The 14,106-nt window shown below is 41.8% G+C and overlaps 1 protein-coding gene across 1 annotated transcript; it reads left to right on the top strand.

Annotated features, from left to right (window-relative positions):
- Positions 1–560: 560 nt before the first annotated feature.
- LOC137905632 (LHFPL tetraspan subfamily member 4 protein-like) lies at positions 561–8,400 on the top strand. The gene is made up of 4 exons (XM_068749877.1): positions 561–969; positions 5,249–5,485; positions 7,814–7,830; positions 8,347–8,400. The coding sequence occupies exons 1-4, from the start codon at positions 561–563 to the stop codon at positions 8,398–8,400; spliced, it is 717 nt and encodes a 238-aa protein (XP_068605978.1).
- The last annotated feature ends 5,706 nt before the right edge of the window (positions 8,401–14,106 follow it).

Genomic DNA, 14,106 nt, shown 5'->3' with positions numbered 1-14,106 from the left:
AAGGAAAGGGAGAACCCCACGGATTCCTCGAGGGGAGGGGGAAACGGGATCCACGGCCGCGACAAGACGCATCTTATCTCATGGATGGTAATAACGGGCATCCTGAAGACACTGATGGATGAGTATGGGAAAGAGCTTTAGCCCCCTCCACCCCACCCACGCCCTCTGTGAAATAAAGAAAACCCTGTTTTGATTTTTTTGATTTTGATTCATTCATGGTGTAGCCCCAGGAAGTAAGCCGTAGACAGCAATACTGAATCAATGCTCTTGGTAAATGATTTATTAGTGGTTTAGGTAGGTTGTGAGAGTCTATGTGTCGATGAAGCATTTTCCTTATTTGCTTTTACTATATTTATCTTGTCATATCATATTTGCAGGTCTCGGTTATGTCGGCTGATTGAAAGCTGCACAATAAACCGGCAAACCTGAGGAAATATTAGTGCAGGAGAACGAAAAAACACATTTGGGCAGTGAGGATTTGTGACATTCTTTCTTCCCAGAGCTTAAAAGGGAGGAGTGTGGGTTAGTAAGAGAGGTGCGAGTAGTGAAAACAACCAAGCATGTTGCCCTCACAAGAAGCCTCCAAGATCTACCATGACAACTACATGCGCAACTCCCGGGCCATCGGGGTGCTGTGGGCCATCTTCACCATCTGCTTCGCCATCGTCAATGTGGTGGTGTTCATCCAGCCCTACTGGATCGGCGACAGCGTCAGCACGCCGCAGGCCGGCTACTTTGGCCTCTTCCACTACTGCGTGGGCACCGGGCCATCCCCCAGCAGAGAGCTCACCTGCGTGGGCAGCTTCTCCGACTTTACCTCCATCCCATCCGGAGCCTTCAAGGCGGCCTCCGTTTTCGTGCTGCTGTCCATGGTGCTGACCCTCAGTTGCATCGCCTGCATGGGTCTCTTCTTCTTCTGCAACACCTCCACCGTTTACAAGACCTGCGCATGGATGCAGCTGCTGTGCGGTAGGATCTCGCAACACACGCTATTGTGTTTTCCATTGTTTACAGGTCACTGGGATCACTCGCCCAAAACGTCATAATTTATTTAAAAACGTGCACACACCATGCATATATGCACAGGGAGGGGCCTCAGAGCATGCGGAGAGGGTATAGGGTGAAGGCGCCGCCATGATCGGCGCACCCAGAGCCTTGCTCAAGGGCACCTCGGCAGTGCTCTGAGGGTAAAACTGGCCCCTCTCCAGCCAGCAACTCACATTCATTATTTCATCTGGGCTGGGACTCAAACCGGTGAACTGGTCGACTTCTCCGCTTTCCAACCCAAAGCCCAACCCACTGAGCTAGCCAATGCTGCCCAAGATTGAAGTTTATTTGGAAGTTCTGGTGCCATAATTTTATGTTCATAGTGTAGTTTTGCACATAAATAAGGCTGCGAGCCTCAGCCGCTAACACATTAGGTCAGCAGTCCCCAACCTTTTTTGCACCACGAACCAATATGAGCATTTGGTTGTGTATGTAAGTGATATGAAAACTGGTTAACAAAACAAACGGTTCATTATTTAAGTAACATGAGTTATGCAGATAAACTTATGCATGTTGTTATATTAGACAAGTGTGACTCAGTTGTAAAAGGCAGTCAGGAGAGCAGCAAAGAAAGAAGAGAGAGAAAGTATATATATTAGTGGTGGGACTTGATTATTTTTTTTAAACTAATTAACTACCGTATTTTCCGGATTATAAGTCGCGGTTTTTGTCAGTTTGGTCGGGGGTGCGACTTATAAATCGGAGCAACTTATATATGTTTTTTTTTACAAAATCTGTGAGCGCAGAGACAGTAGCCTACACATTTCTATAACAGGTGTTACAGGGAACTCTGTGACCCGTCAGAATCTGTGGGGGTTTCTGGAGGTTCAGAGTTATCTGTCACACCTGTTATCTAAAAACACCAATTAGAAGGGCTGATTGAAAATGGCGCCGAAAAGAAAGTCATATTCCGCGGCTTACAAGCTTCAGATAGTGAAATATGGAGCCGAAAACGGCAATCGAGCAGCAGAAAGAAAGTTTGGAGTGAGCGAAAAACTTGTAAGGGACTGGCGAAAAGCGGAGGTTATGCTTACTGAAATGAAGAAAACAAAGAAAGCTAATCGCGGGCAACAAGCTAGGTGGCCACAGTTGGAGGAACAAGTTCACGCATGGGTGCTTGAACAACGTGCTTCTGGAAGAGGTTTGTCAACGGTGCAGTTGCGTCTCCGCGCCCAAGTGGTTGCCAGGGAGGTGAATATAAACGGCTTTGCGGGAGGACCTTCTTGGTGTTACCGCTTCATGCAGCGCAAACGCCTCTCTATCAGAGCTAGGACGACACTGTCCCAAAAACTGCCAGCGGACTTCCAAGCCAAGGTTTAAAACCAACAACATGGTTACGATTGGGTTTTTTGATCGGGACCACATGAGGAAATCTTCTGGTAAGTTTCAATAATTTCTGGCAAACTATATTTTTTAATTCCCATTCAAATTTGGTTATCGTTCTCTAGGGGGCGCTGTAAGGCCGATTGTCAAAATTTCACTTTTAAAGTGTCCAGGTAGGAAGGGTCAATAAGTGTTTAAAATCTGGTTTGGATTGGAGTGTGTGTGTGCAAACGAGAGCAATTTTTGGTGTACGAAAACGCTCAAAATTCTACCTCAAGTTTGGAGCTTTGCCGCACGGAAACCGTGAAATGTATAAAAATAATTTGGATAACTTTTGATGCCCCAAGTCTCTAGATGGTGTACACTGAATTTCAGCTCATTTGGTGAAACCCCCGAGGAGGAGTTCGTTCAAATGCACCGTCAGCATTAATGCTGACTCAGCAGTTTTTAAATTTCAATCCAATATGGCCGCCTTCCTGTGTGTCTGGGGGCGTGGCCATAATAATATTTTTTTTATGCCCTGACATGACGCATGTCTGTACCGGATTTCGGGGCTGTCCGACAAAGTTGGCATCAGACCCCTCTCCATAGGCCCAATGCATTTTGATTTTTGATATCTTGTAAACATGATCATATATATGATAAAAGTCAATTACATTTTATGTATATATCTATATATATATTATTCACATTCATGTCATATTATATTCCAGTGATCTATTTTTAGGTAAGCGTTTTTATCCAATCAGAATTCAGCTAGCTTGTGTTCCCAGGCCAATTTCATAGTACCAGTGGCAAATACTATCCGTCTGAGGCCTTCTGAATCAGCATTGTGGCCATCTGCGCTGTGTGAGTAAACGGGCTCTTAGAGTTGATAGACAGTTGCGATAGCCAATCAGATCAGGAGTTGGTGACAATAAGACCTTCCTGCAGGGCTCACGTTGAAGGTCAATAACGCATCCTGTGATTGGCTCTTAGAGTTGATAGACAGTTGCGATAGCCAATCAGATCATGAGTTGATGACAGTAAGGCCTTCCTGCCTGTGATTGGATACTCCGTGTGAGAGGGCAGCGCTATGCATAATAGACGTCGTCCAACTCCGGAGCTAGCTAACCTGTCCCAGGGAAAGGGTTTGTCCGCCACTTCCAGGCTTCAAACTACGAGCGTTACTTCTGGCTTACAGCTTCCGAGGGTCGCTGTAAATTGTTGTGCTGGGAATGCTTTTTGTTCACAAGAGATCGATTTAATGTTTGGAGCAACACTGGATTTAGGAACTTTAAGAAAGGAGAATGGATTTGGTTTTCAAATAACTGTTTTGGGGGACAGCCGTTTTGGTGAGTACCAACATTTTATTTATTTAACATAATGAAATAAAATCACGGATATACTTTAAATGCAATGTATGTAAATAATGTGGCGCACCGGTGCAGCTGTGTGATTGTAGTGGAAGTACACAACAAGACAAATGTGGCCGTTTTGTTGCGGTCTTATATTAAACTGCAAGTTCGAAATTTAAAGCTTGCCTATTGGTGGACTTATTAAAACTTTTTGGACAAATAATGTTACATTTCCTTTTATTTATAACTTTGATAGTACCATGTATAGTGATAAGATTTAATTGCTGATGCAGTTTATTGATTTTTAAATGCTCCGGAAAAAATATTCCTTGTTGTACACGATTAAGGTGATGCAACACCCAGTAGTGCGTAAGTGTGTGTTTGTATATTATTTCTCCAGCCGTGGTGTCATAAATGATGGTATTTTACACACCACCAGCCTATGTTGGCTGGCTACACTCTCTCCTACCACAACCATATGGTCACCAACCTCCCTTAAACTGCTCCGTCTACACAATATATAGTCCAATTGTGTGTGCCTCCTCAACTCTTGTAAGTCACCCTATGCTCGAGTCTCTTCTGAAAATAAGTGTTAACGACTGGCATTTTTGGCAAAGTCCACCGCCATCTGTCCTTCTAGGTTCCTGTCTTGAATACCAAACTTGCCCATCACTTCTTCATCTCCTCTATTTCCTTCACCAACATGCCCATTGAGGTCTGCTCCAATCATGACTCTCTCACTGCTAGGGATGCTCTGAACTACGACATCTAAGTCAATGGGCGAGGCGGGCTACACCCTGGGCAATCCGGCACTTCATCACATGGCATAGGCTGAATATATTACAAATTATATGACAATGTTTTACCGAAGAAAATGTTGATAGAAATTATTAATTCTAGTTATAGTTTACACTGTGGTCTAACAATCAATAACCCTCCAGAGTAATACAAACATCCCACCGATAAAATCAAAATCTGGTGCTAATTAGTCAATTAAGCATAAAGTTTTAATAGATAGACTTGTCATCACAGAAGTTTGAGTTGACGTTAAAGGTCCCATATTATACCCTTTTTCCACAAGTTAACACTTATATGAAATATCTGTGCCAGTCTTTGGTCAAAATAGCAAACAGCATTCTGCGGTCTTGCTATAGCTGTACCATAGCATAATATACGTATGGTAATTTAACATATTATTTATTAATTTCACGCGGTCGTAAGCCGCATGAAATCAGACAAAGACCAGCGAGTTGGCCACCCCGCTTTAGACAATTTCCTTTTCATGCATGGCCTACTTACAATGAATTGCTACCATATAAGGAAAACCACTCACCTATGGACTTCCATATGACAACACAGCAAAGAACAGTAAATCAGAATAAAAAATAACAAATGATAGAAAACCCAGGACACCGTAATGAAACCTGTACTTTTTATTATATTTGACCTCTTCCCTCCCTGAATCTCTTTCACAGATTGCCCACTCCATATCTGATTCTGGATTTAACCCCTCTTCCCTCCTCTTCTCTGGCCCCCTGCAGGAGTGTGCCTGGTGCTGGGTTGTATAATCTTCCCTGACGGGTGGGATGCCGAGGTGATAAGGGACATGTGCGGGGAGCATACAGGGAAATACTCTCTGGGTGATTGTTCTGTACGCTGGGCCTATATGCTGGCCATCATGGGAATCCTGGATGCCCTTATCCTCTCCTTCCTGGCGTTTGTCCTGGGTAACCGACAGACAGACTTCTACCTGGATGACCTGCAGATGGACAAAAAAGGTAAGTCAAGGAGTAGTGAAAACAGTACAGCCTGAACATGTCTGTGTAGGTTCTCATTCATACAGGTTGAGGTAAATCAAAAGCAAAAAAGAAGAATAAACTGGTCTTGTTTAAGCTCGGTAGAATAAATTTCCCCTCTCATTCAAGAGGATTCTTCAGTTCTAACTGACTGGTAGAGAGTCCAGATACTTATACTCCTGTTGGAGAAGAAAAGCACAAAGGCAATAAGACCGGTCAGGAGTCGTTAAGATTCACAAGGGGGTCGTTGTGTGAGCTCTTATGTTGCCCTGCACCCAGGTGTGGATGGTTGTTGTGGTTGATTCTTTTTCCGGTCTTTGACAAGAGCAGACCTTTTTTCCTCTCTCTGTTCCTCACTGTCCCTGCTTGCTTTCTGCAACTTCTCGAAGAAGAGAGTTGTTTTGGCAGTGCGATTTAATTGCTGCGGCTCGATGCTCACTCATCATCAACTTGCTTTGTTGTTGTACTGTACTTGCACATTGTGGTTTCTTGGGATGGAGGGCAACACTGCATTGTAGGTGGCATGATGATATCGGATGAAAGATATCTCAATCCTCCTCTGTTCAGAGATTATTTCTCCAGTTTGACAAAAATGGCTCCTTTAACTATTCACTCAAGTGACCTGTCTTCTCTGCCTAAAATGTGGAAATCACTGTCCTCAAGGAGTACCTCTGTGTTGTGTTGATCCATGTGCTTGTGGAGCATTTGTTTGGTCTCCTCAATTTACACTGCATTCTTCACTGCACTGGACAGCATACACAACATTGCTCTGTTTGTGTTGTGCCAGCCATTGGTCGAGGTATGTGGATGACCTGGGTAAAAATCAGGAACCAAGAAGTGCAGGCATTAACAGATTGCATCAATACAGTGGATTGCAACATGACGTTCACCTGTGAAGATGTTATGGACAACACCAGGCCCTTCTTGGACTGTGCAGTACATCTTTAAATGGTTGGGAATCTCAATATCGAGGTGTACAAGAAAACCCACACACACCGACCAGTATCTTCTTTTTGATTCCCACCACCCAATACAGCACAAGTTAGGGGTCATCAGAAGTTTGAGTTTCATGCATTGCGATCATGACTCTTGGCAGACTAGCCTATTATGTTTTATTAAATTCAATTTCCTATGCTGCTCCATTGAGGGCTGTGCGACATCACATTGAAACATGGAACCAACAAGATGGTCAGACACAAAGTGAGGAACAGACAGTGTTCTGAGGAGAAAATGCAGTGGATTTATTTGTGCTTGTTGTTCACCCCCTTTCATCCAACCATAATTCCAAGAGTTATTCCAAAACACCAGATTTGCAAAGGTCTCGAGAGGACAGCCTGGACCAACTAATTCCCAGGAAATCTGAGGAATAAGAGACAGACTCAGACTCAGTGATCCGGGGGGGGGGGGGAGGAGTTAACTTGTATTGAGTTTCGATATGTGCTAGTGTGGTGGACCTTGCATGCGTGAAACCTCCACCAAAGGAGGTTCCCGCTGGACGACGCTTATCATTGGATAAGCGTTCTCCAAACGTACCTCTAAATCTTTCATCTTGTCACATAGCATGTCGACGACGTCCAGCTTTTTATTTATGAACTCCAGTATATTGTCAGGGGTGACGAGGTCCTCTGTGTCAGTGGAAGAGTCAGTTTTCCTCTTCTTGGACGGGTTGTCAAGGACTGTAGGATCCTTCATGGCGCAATGGAGGAAGTAATCATCAATAAAATTAGTTAGAATCCAAATTGTCAATTGTGAAAAAGTAGAAAAGAGAGGAATTATTACGAATTATGCAGTGGTTATAACACATGTTTTAGAAAATTTAGCTAGTTTTGGTGATCACTAATCTTAGCAGCAGGTGCCACCATGTTGGATTTTCCAAATCTCACGGTAGGTCTCTCGACAGTCACATCAGGTCCGTCCAGTTCTTCCTTGACTAACCTTACTCGCAGTCTCAGTCAGTTTACATATTAAATGTATCCAATGCTTCAGCAATGGTGTAGAAACAAATGTCCTGTTGGCTTCTATAGGTCAGCTGATACTAGGGAAAGAGGTGGAACATATGAACATTGGGTCAATAATAACTTTTTACATTATTTAATTATTAAGGGACCATAATTAGATGAAGAGACACATTTCTTAAATATATTCAATAAATGTTAAAATAAAATGATCTGGTTTTCGAAATAAAACTGGTTACTTCAGTATTTGTAAAGTTCTTGAAAAAATAAGCCAAAAATAAGATAACATGTGCAAGTAATTGTTTCTCTGGTGTACGTTAACACTTCTTATTTTTAATTTTTTTTGTCAATACAGATTTTGCTGTGTCAAGGGTAAGTGACCTTTGTGTTGTACGTTTCACGTCTTGTTTTTGAGGCATGTATTGACATTGACCTAACTAGAGTCATGTTTTGGGAGTAATGATTGATATAGATATAGTTACGAGATATATATAGATATATATAGATATCAAACATGATGCAGATATTTGTTTTCAACGAACAGTACATGAAAACTGTGTGAATAAACAGATTGATCAGTTTGATAAAACTGTTTATTTAACAGTTGTGTTCATCCCAGCAGCTGGTCATCTGTAAACAAACAGGTCCTGTATTTTTAAAGATTCAGTCCAGCAGCAGCTTTTCTTCGGCGTAATGGCCCCAATTTTTCAGACTTTATCCGAGAAGTTTATTTCATGTGAGTCACTGATGGCATCACCCAAGCTATTTCCTGAACCCAACAAAGTTTCTTCAGTGAAACAATGAGCAGTACTGCCCAACGAGGAAAGTGAAGTTTCCTTAACGTTTGCTCAGGATGTATATTCTCTATGGCGTTTTTTTTTATTTCAGATTGAGGTTCGGGACAGAAGAGAGCTGAGGTATGGTGTTCAATGTCTTCACTGAGGACAAGAACTGCACTGGAAAACTTCTCTTCTCTTCATTAAGTGTATATGATTCTGTAAACAAAACACACAGAACAATATTTTCAGGGGGAAAAAGGTTGTACAATGCATTTAAGAATCAACTTTCTCAACAAATACCTTTATGATTAAAAACTACCCACCGCATTTAAATACTTTATTTGTATGAGAAATCCAATCCTCAAAATGAAAAACCATCATGTCCATCAAGGGTTTTCATGATTTATTGAAAATCCTGCTACTTAAGGACTTTGAGTCGCTCTGCTGTGTGCATTCATAGCTTGAGAAATATTATTGATAGTCCTTGTGCAGTGATGGAGGCAAGGCAGTGGCCAATACACTTTTCGCATTGACAACACTACAACAGGGAACTGTATGGCTCATCATCTAAGGATTTCCAGATGTCAGGAATTTAAAGGAGTAGCCCATTGCAGCTTTATAGGACCTCAACATCTCTGGGAGATTCTTTACTGGACATACATAACAATATATCACTGATGCTTATGAAAACAGCCAACATCAAAACCTCATTTGATGCTATTGCATTCAAGTAGTATTTCTTCCGTTGTTTCTTCATGCCGGAAGAGCATCAGAGGATGCACAAATTCATGCCCTTTATATTACCCCCTCAGTACTGTAGGGAATTTCCGTATTTAGATGGGATTCCACAACGTAATTACACGCCGACACCACTAGGAACGCACCACATTTAGTTTGTTATTGTAATGACTGATTTCAATTGAACACATCACAACAGTGACATCACACAACACATAAACATGGGCTTAGATTGGCTGGGGAAGAACCCCCACCTTGAGGGGGACGGAGTCATGGACATAGAAAGACACGGACGCGGAGAGCGGCCCTTTGTTCGGACCTGAGACACACACACGAAGCAGGATCGAACCTCACCGCTGATATCCGAACTAATTGTACTGATCTGTTAATTATATAAATGTCTTAATCTTAACCCACATTCTCCTCATTGAATACGCACCCACTACGGAGAACAAGAACCGGAAGGGGGTTTGGTAAAACCCTACAGTACTGATTTTATTTGCTCAGACATATGGGAATATAATGGCTATTTAATTTGTACGTCCCATAGAAAAGTCCAAAAGCCATTCATCATCTGGATCTTGAAGAAAGACCCATGCACCCCCTCGACCACAAAATGTACAGTATTTCACCCTACAGTATTAACGTATGAATTCTAATAGATGCACTGAACAGCAAATGTCAAAGTCTCATTGACAGGTGGTTTTCAATCCTTTCATGATTTCTCCACTGTGGAGTTTACTCCAGTTCATGGGTCCAGCATACAGAGATCAGTTAACTCTAAATATCTCTTAATACTGTGTGAATATGGTTGCATGAGTCAGCCTTCTCTGAGGGAAACCCCATGTGCTGCATTGCCTTCAGGTCTTTTAAATGCCTCTTTGAATAAGCAGTGGTACCTGTATTTGTGGTAGGGACAAGACGGGCAAAAACGTAGCAATTAGCCTACAAAACTGAAAAAAATAGCAAATAGCACCTCTGCATCCATATTAGTCAATAGAATATATTGTCACTACTGTTCTTCCATTGGGCCTCATGCAGGTTTTAAACAGAAAATGGGCTCACAGTACTGTACAGCAAAAACCAGTGTGCCTGAGCATGGACCAGATCAGAACATACATAACAATAGTTTTGTGGAAATTGGTTCAATTATTTGGTGTAATTAGCAAGAAAATAATATATATATCCATATCTACTCCATTTGTCATAGGGTTTCTTCTGGCTCATGCCTCATCCTTCGTCCATCTTTGGAAATCTGTTCAGTAGTTTTTGTGTTTGTTACATTCCTTTTTGGTTCGTGTATTCTTTCCAGATCCATTCATGGACTAAGATTAGCAAAGTCAATCAAAGCAGTGTGACAAGAGAATATTATGCAACGAGGAGGTTTGCAATAACTCCTGTTCAAGTATGTTTCTCAAATCACAAATGCAAAAAAGCTCTTCCCTCAAAATAAATGTAAAGATTTTTGATTGTTTGCACTTGTCTGGATAACACATTAATTTTTTTTATACCAAGAGAAAGTTGTGAATGAATTCAATATGAAATACTCTTGCATGAGGCCCTTTGCGTCTACTGTAGCCATGTGTTACAATCCTATACCACTAATGCCCCTCCCTTAAAAATAAACTAGCTGCCTATTATTATCCTGACTGTGGCTCCAGATGTTAGAGTATTACTTAAGTAGTCAACAAAGTAGCGCTGAAACAAGCCCCCTGGCGCCCCTCGTTGCTCTTAAAATACCACATGACAAAGATTACTGCTGGTACATTCATACCAGTGATACCAGCAACAAAGAAGATTACATTTCTACACGAGACAACATAGAAGTGAAATTTCTAAATTATGGTCCATGCGCCATAAATATGAAATTACCTGCCAGAGTACTTACAACTTACATTGTTCCTGTGAGCACAGTTATGGCCTCCAAAGGCTAAAGCCTTAATTGTCACAGTGACAATGCTTTAAGTATGGTACTGATTTAACATGCATGTTTTACTGTGGGGCCCTTACTCTCTCAGAGCACCACTTTGAGAATGCCAGAGAGCCTCTTCGTAGGATTAAAATGAGTAGTTTAGAAAAGAAGCACACGATTCATTCTTTCATCCCTGAGACAGTTTATATTCGGTCAAGTTCAGACCAGAGATTAATGATGGGACATTTTGCAGGGAATTGACCTTTCCGTAAAATACGCCCACATAACTTAATAGACCAATCATACCGCTTAACGTCATGTCTGGTCGACAGTAAACCTGCCTCAGACAAACTTGGCGCTTTGATTAGTGTGTCATACAAATGCAAAAATAAGTGAAGATGGTGAAAATTTGTCGTCATGGCTTGTGTAATAATGACGACCGCCATCCTAAATGACTAGAAGGTGGTCTATGGCTTATTCCCTTCCTTGAACTGAAAACCAACTATGAAAAATGTGGCGAATGTATCATAGCGTTCATAGCTAATGGTTACACCCTCCCACGTCACTGAAAGCATTTGTTAACTTTTAGTTGTACACACTTGTCACTCACAAATAACACCACTTTTAACGTACTATCATGGTGTACTAGACCAGCGGTCCCAAACCTTTTTTGCGCCATGGACCGGTTTCATCCAAGACAATATTTTCACAGACCGGTCTACATTTACTCGATAATCGTTAATGACGCAGCCGCCCTGGCGTCATCTAATAATAAATCATCCGCTATGGTCTTTTGTCAAACGCGAACATCAACAGACAATTAAGGGCCGCAAGCGGCATCGAAGGCCTTCGCCGGCCGACAGGCCGATGAGCTGACCGGCCGACGCACTCCGCTTTTATCCTGAGTGCTTCACAAGTGTTTATATTTGAGCTGCATGAGTAGTTCACAGTTTAGTCAAAATTGTAATGGGACAATATGGGACATTTTGGCCATTGCCATGGCAACAGCGTAAAAAATACAGCCTGGGTGTCATTGCCTTTTCAACCGGCATGTGTGTGAGAATGTATGTGGCAAATTTGGGACATTTCCATGCTAACATGTCATTTTCATAACATTGGTGATTTTTTTGTGTCACACTCATTTGATTAACATGGCAAATGCCGACCATTGCCACGGCAACACGGTAAATATAACGGCATGGTTACGATTTACTTTTTTGACCGGCAGGCTTGTCAGAATGTAAGTGGCAAATTTGGGACGTTTCCATGGTAATATGTCATTTTCATATAATGGGAGAATGTCTCGTCATTTGTAATAGAATAACATGGGGAACTTTGGCCATTGCAATAGTAACACTGTAAAAACAACGACATGGTTACAATTGTGTTTTTTGATCGGGCCCACATGAGGGAATTTTCTGTAAAATTTCAATAATTTCTGGTAAATATTTTTAAAATTCCCATTAAAGTTTTGTTCTCTTTCTGCAGGGGGCGCTGTACGACCGATTGTCAAAGTTTCACTTTTAAAGGGTCCAGGTAGGAAGGGTCAATAAGTGTTTAAAATTTGGTTTTGATTGGAGTGTGTATGTGCAAACGGGATCCATTTTTGATGTACAAAAACGCCAAAATTTTACCTCAAGTTTGGAGCTTCGCCGCACGGAAACCGTAAATTGTATAAAAATAATTTGGATGATTTTTGATGTCTGTAGGGTTTTACCAAACCTTCTTCCGGTTCTTGTTCTCCTTAGTGGGTGTGTATTCAATGAGGAGAATGTGGGTTAAGATTAAGACATTTATATAATTAACAAATCAGTACAAGTTAGTTCAGATATCAGCGCTGAGATTCCAACACAGCTCTCGTGCCCGGCTTCATTGGAATGAAGATGCTTCCTTCTTCGTCCTCACGTCATTCTGTCCCCTGAAGGCGGGACTTTGCCCCAGCCAATCTAAGCCCATGTTCATCTGTGTTGTGTGATGTCACTGTTGTGATGTGTTCAATTGAAATCAGTCATTACAATAACAAACTAAACGTGGTGCGTCCCTGTTGTTCTGTCGGCATGTAAACAAGTTGCGGAATCCCATCTAATATGGAAATTCCCCACAATGTCCCAAGTCTCTAGATGGTGTACACTGAATTTCAGCTCATTTTGTGAAACCGCCTAGGAGGAGTTCGTTCAAATGCACCGTCAACGTTAACGCTGATTCAGCAGTTTTTAAGATTTAATCCAATATGGCCACCTTCCTGTTTGTCTGGGGCGTGGCCATAATAATTTAATATTTGTTTTATGCCCTGACATGACGCATGTCTGTAACGAATTTCGTGGCTGTCCGACAAAGTTGGCGTCGGACCCCTCCCCATAGGCGCAATGCTTTTAGATTTTTGTAGGTGGCGCTGTCGCGCCACTTCTTCATGCCCAATTTTGAACCACATAAAGAAAATTCTTTTTCGCCGGACCTGAACTTGGTTAAAAATTTGGTGAGTTTTCGATTATGGGAAAGGGGTCAAATTGCTGTTTAAACAGCAGAACAAAGAAAGAAGATTAAAGAATTTACTCAAAAACAATCTAGTTTTTTTTCTGATTACGCGATTATTACACAAAATACATTTTTGGAATGGTCTCGACGAGGGCTACGCGTCTGTGAACTCGTGTTTGTGTGTGTGTGTGTGCTGTTGCGTGTCTGTGTGTGTGGGCGTGAGTGTGTTGGTCGTCGTCAACAGCATGGCAAAGTTGAATGCCGAGGGTTGCGCTCGTCAACTTGTCATCTTCTGTGTTGCAAAAGCAATAGCCCCTTACGCCTACGACCAGATAGACGCTCGGGCCTAATTATGCCTAGGTAGGCGCTCGGACCTAATAAACAACATTTTGTTCATAAATTAATAATCAACATCTCTGTAAACAAAATTATTTGTTTTAGAACAAAAATAAGTTCTAATAAGAAATAATAATAATAATAAAAAACTTGATTCAAGTGACTGCGCTGATGAGGTTTATTTTGAAATATAGCGACTCACAATCAGTACATTAAACGGAGGAGAAATACCCGATCATTTCTATATAACAAGGTGAACAAGTCAATCAAATTAGTGGGCGCCCTGAGCTTGTTTCTCTGCAACGAGCCGGTCCCATCGAAGGGTAATGGGAGACACCGGCCCGGTGGTTGGGGACCACTGTACTCGACCATAGTGTAAAATTTAAAGATATTTTATAAGTACCATTA

The sequence above is a fragment of the Brachionichthys hirsutus genome, chromosome 2 (genome assembly GCF_040956055.1).
Source record: "Brachionichthys hirsutus isolate HB-005 chromosome 2, CSIRO-AGI_Bhir_v1, whole genome shotgun sequence".
NCBI lineage: Eukaryota > Metazoa > Chordata > Actinopteri > Lophiiformes > Brachionichthyidae > Brachionichthys > Brachionichthys hirsutus.
This window is presented reverse-complemented; position numbering and strand designations above follow the sequence as displayed.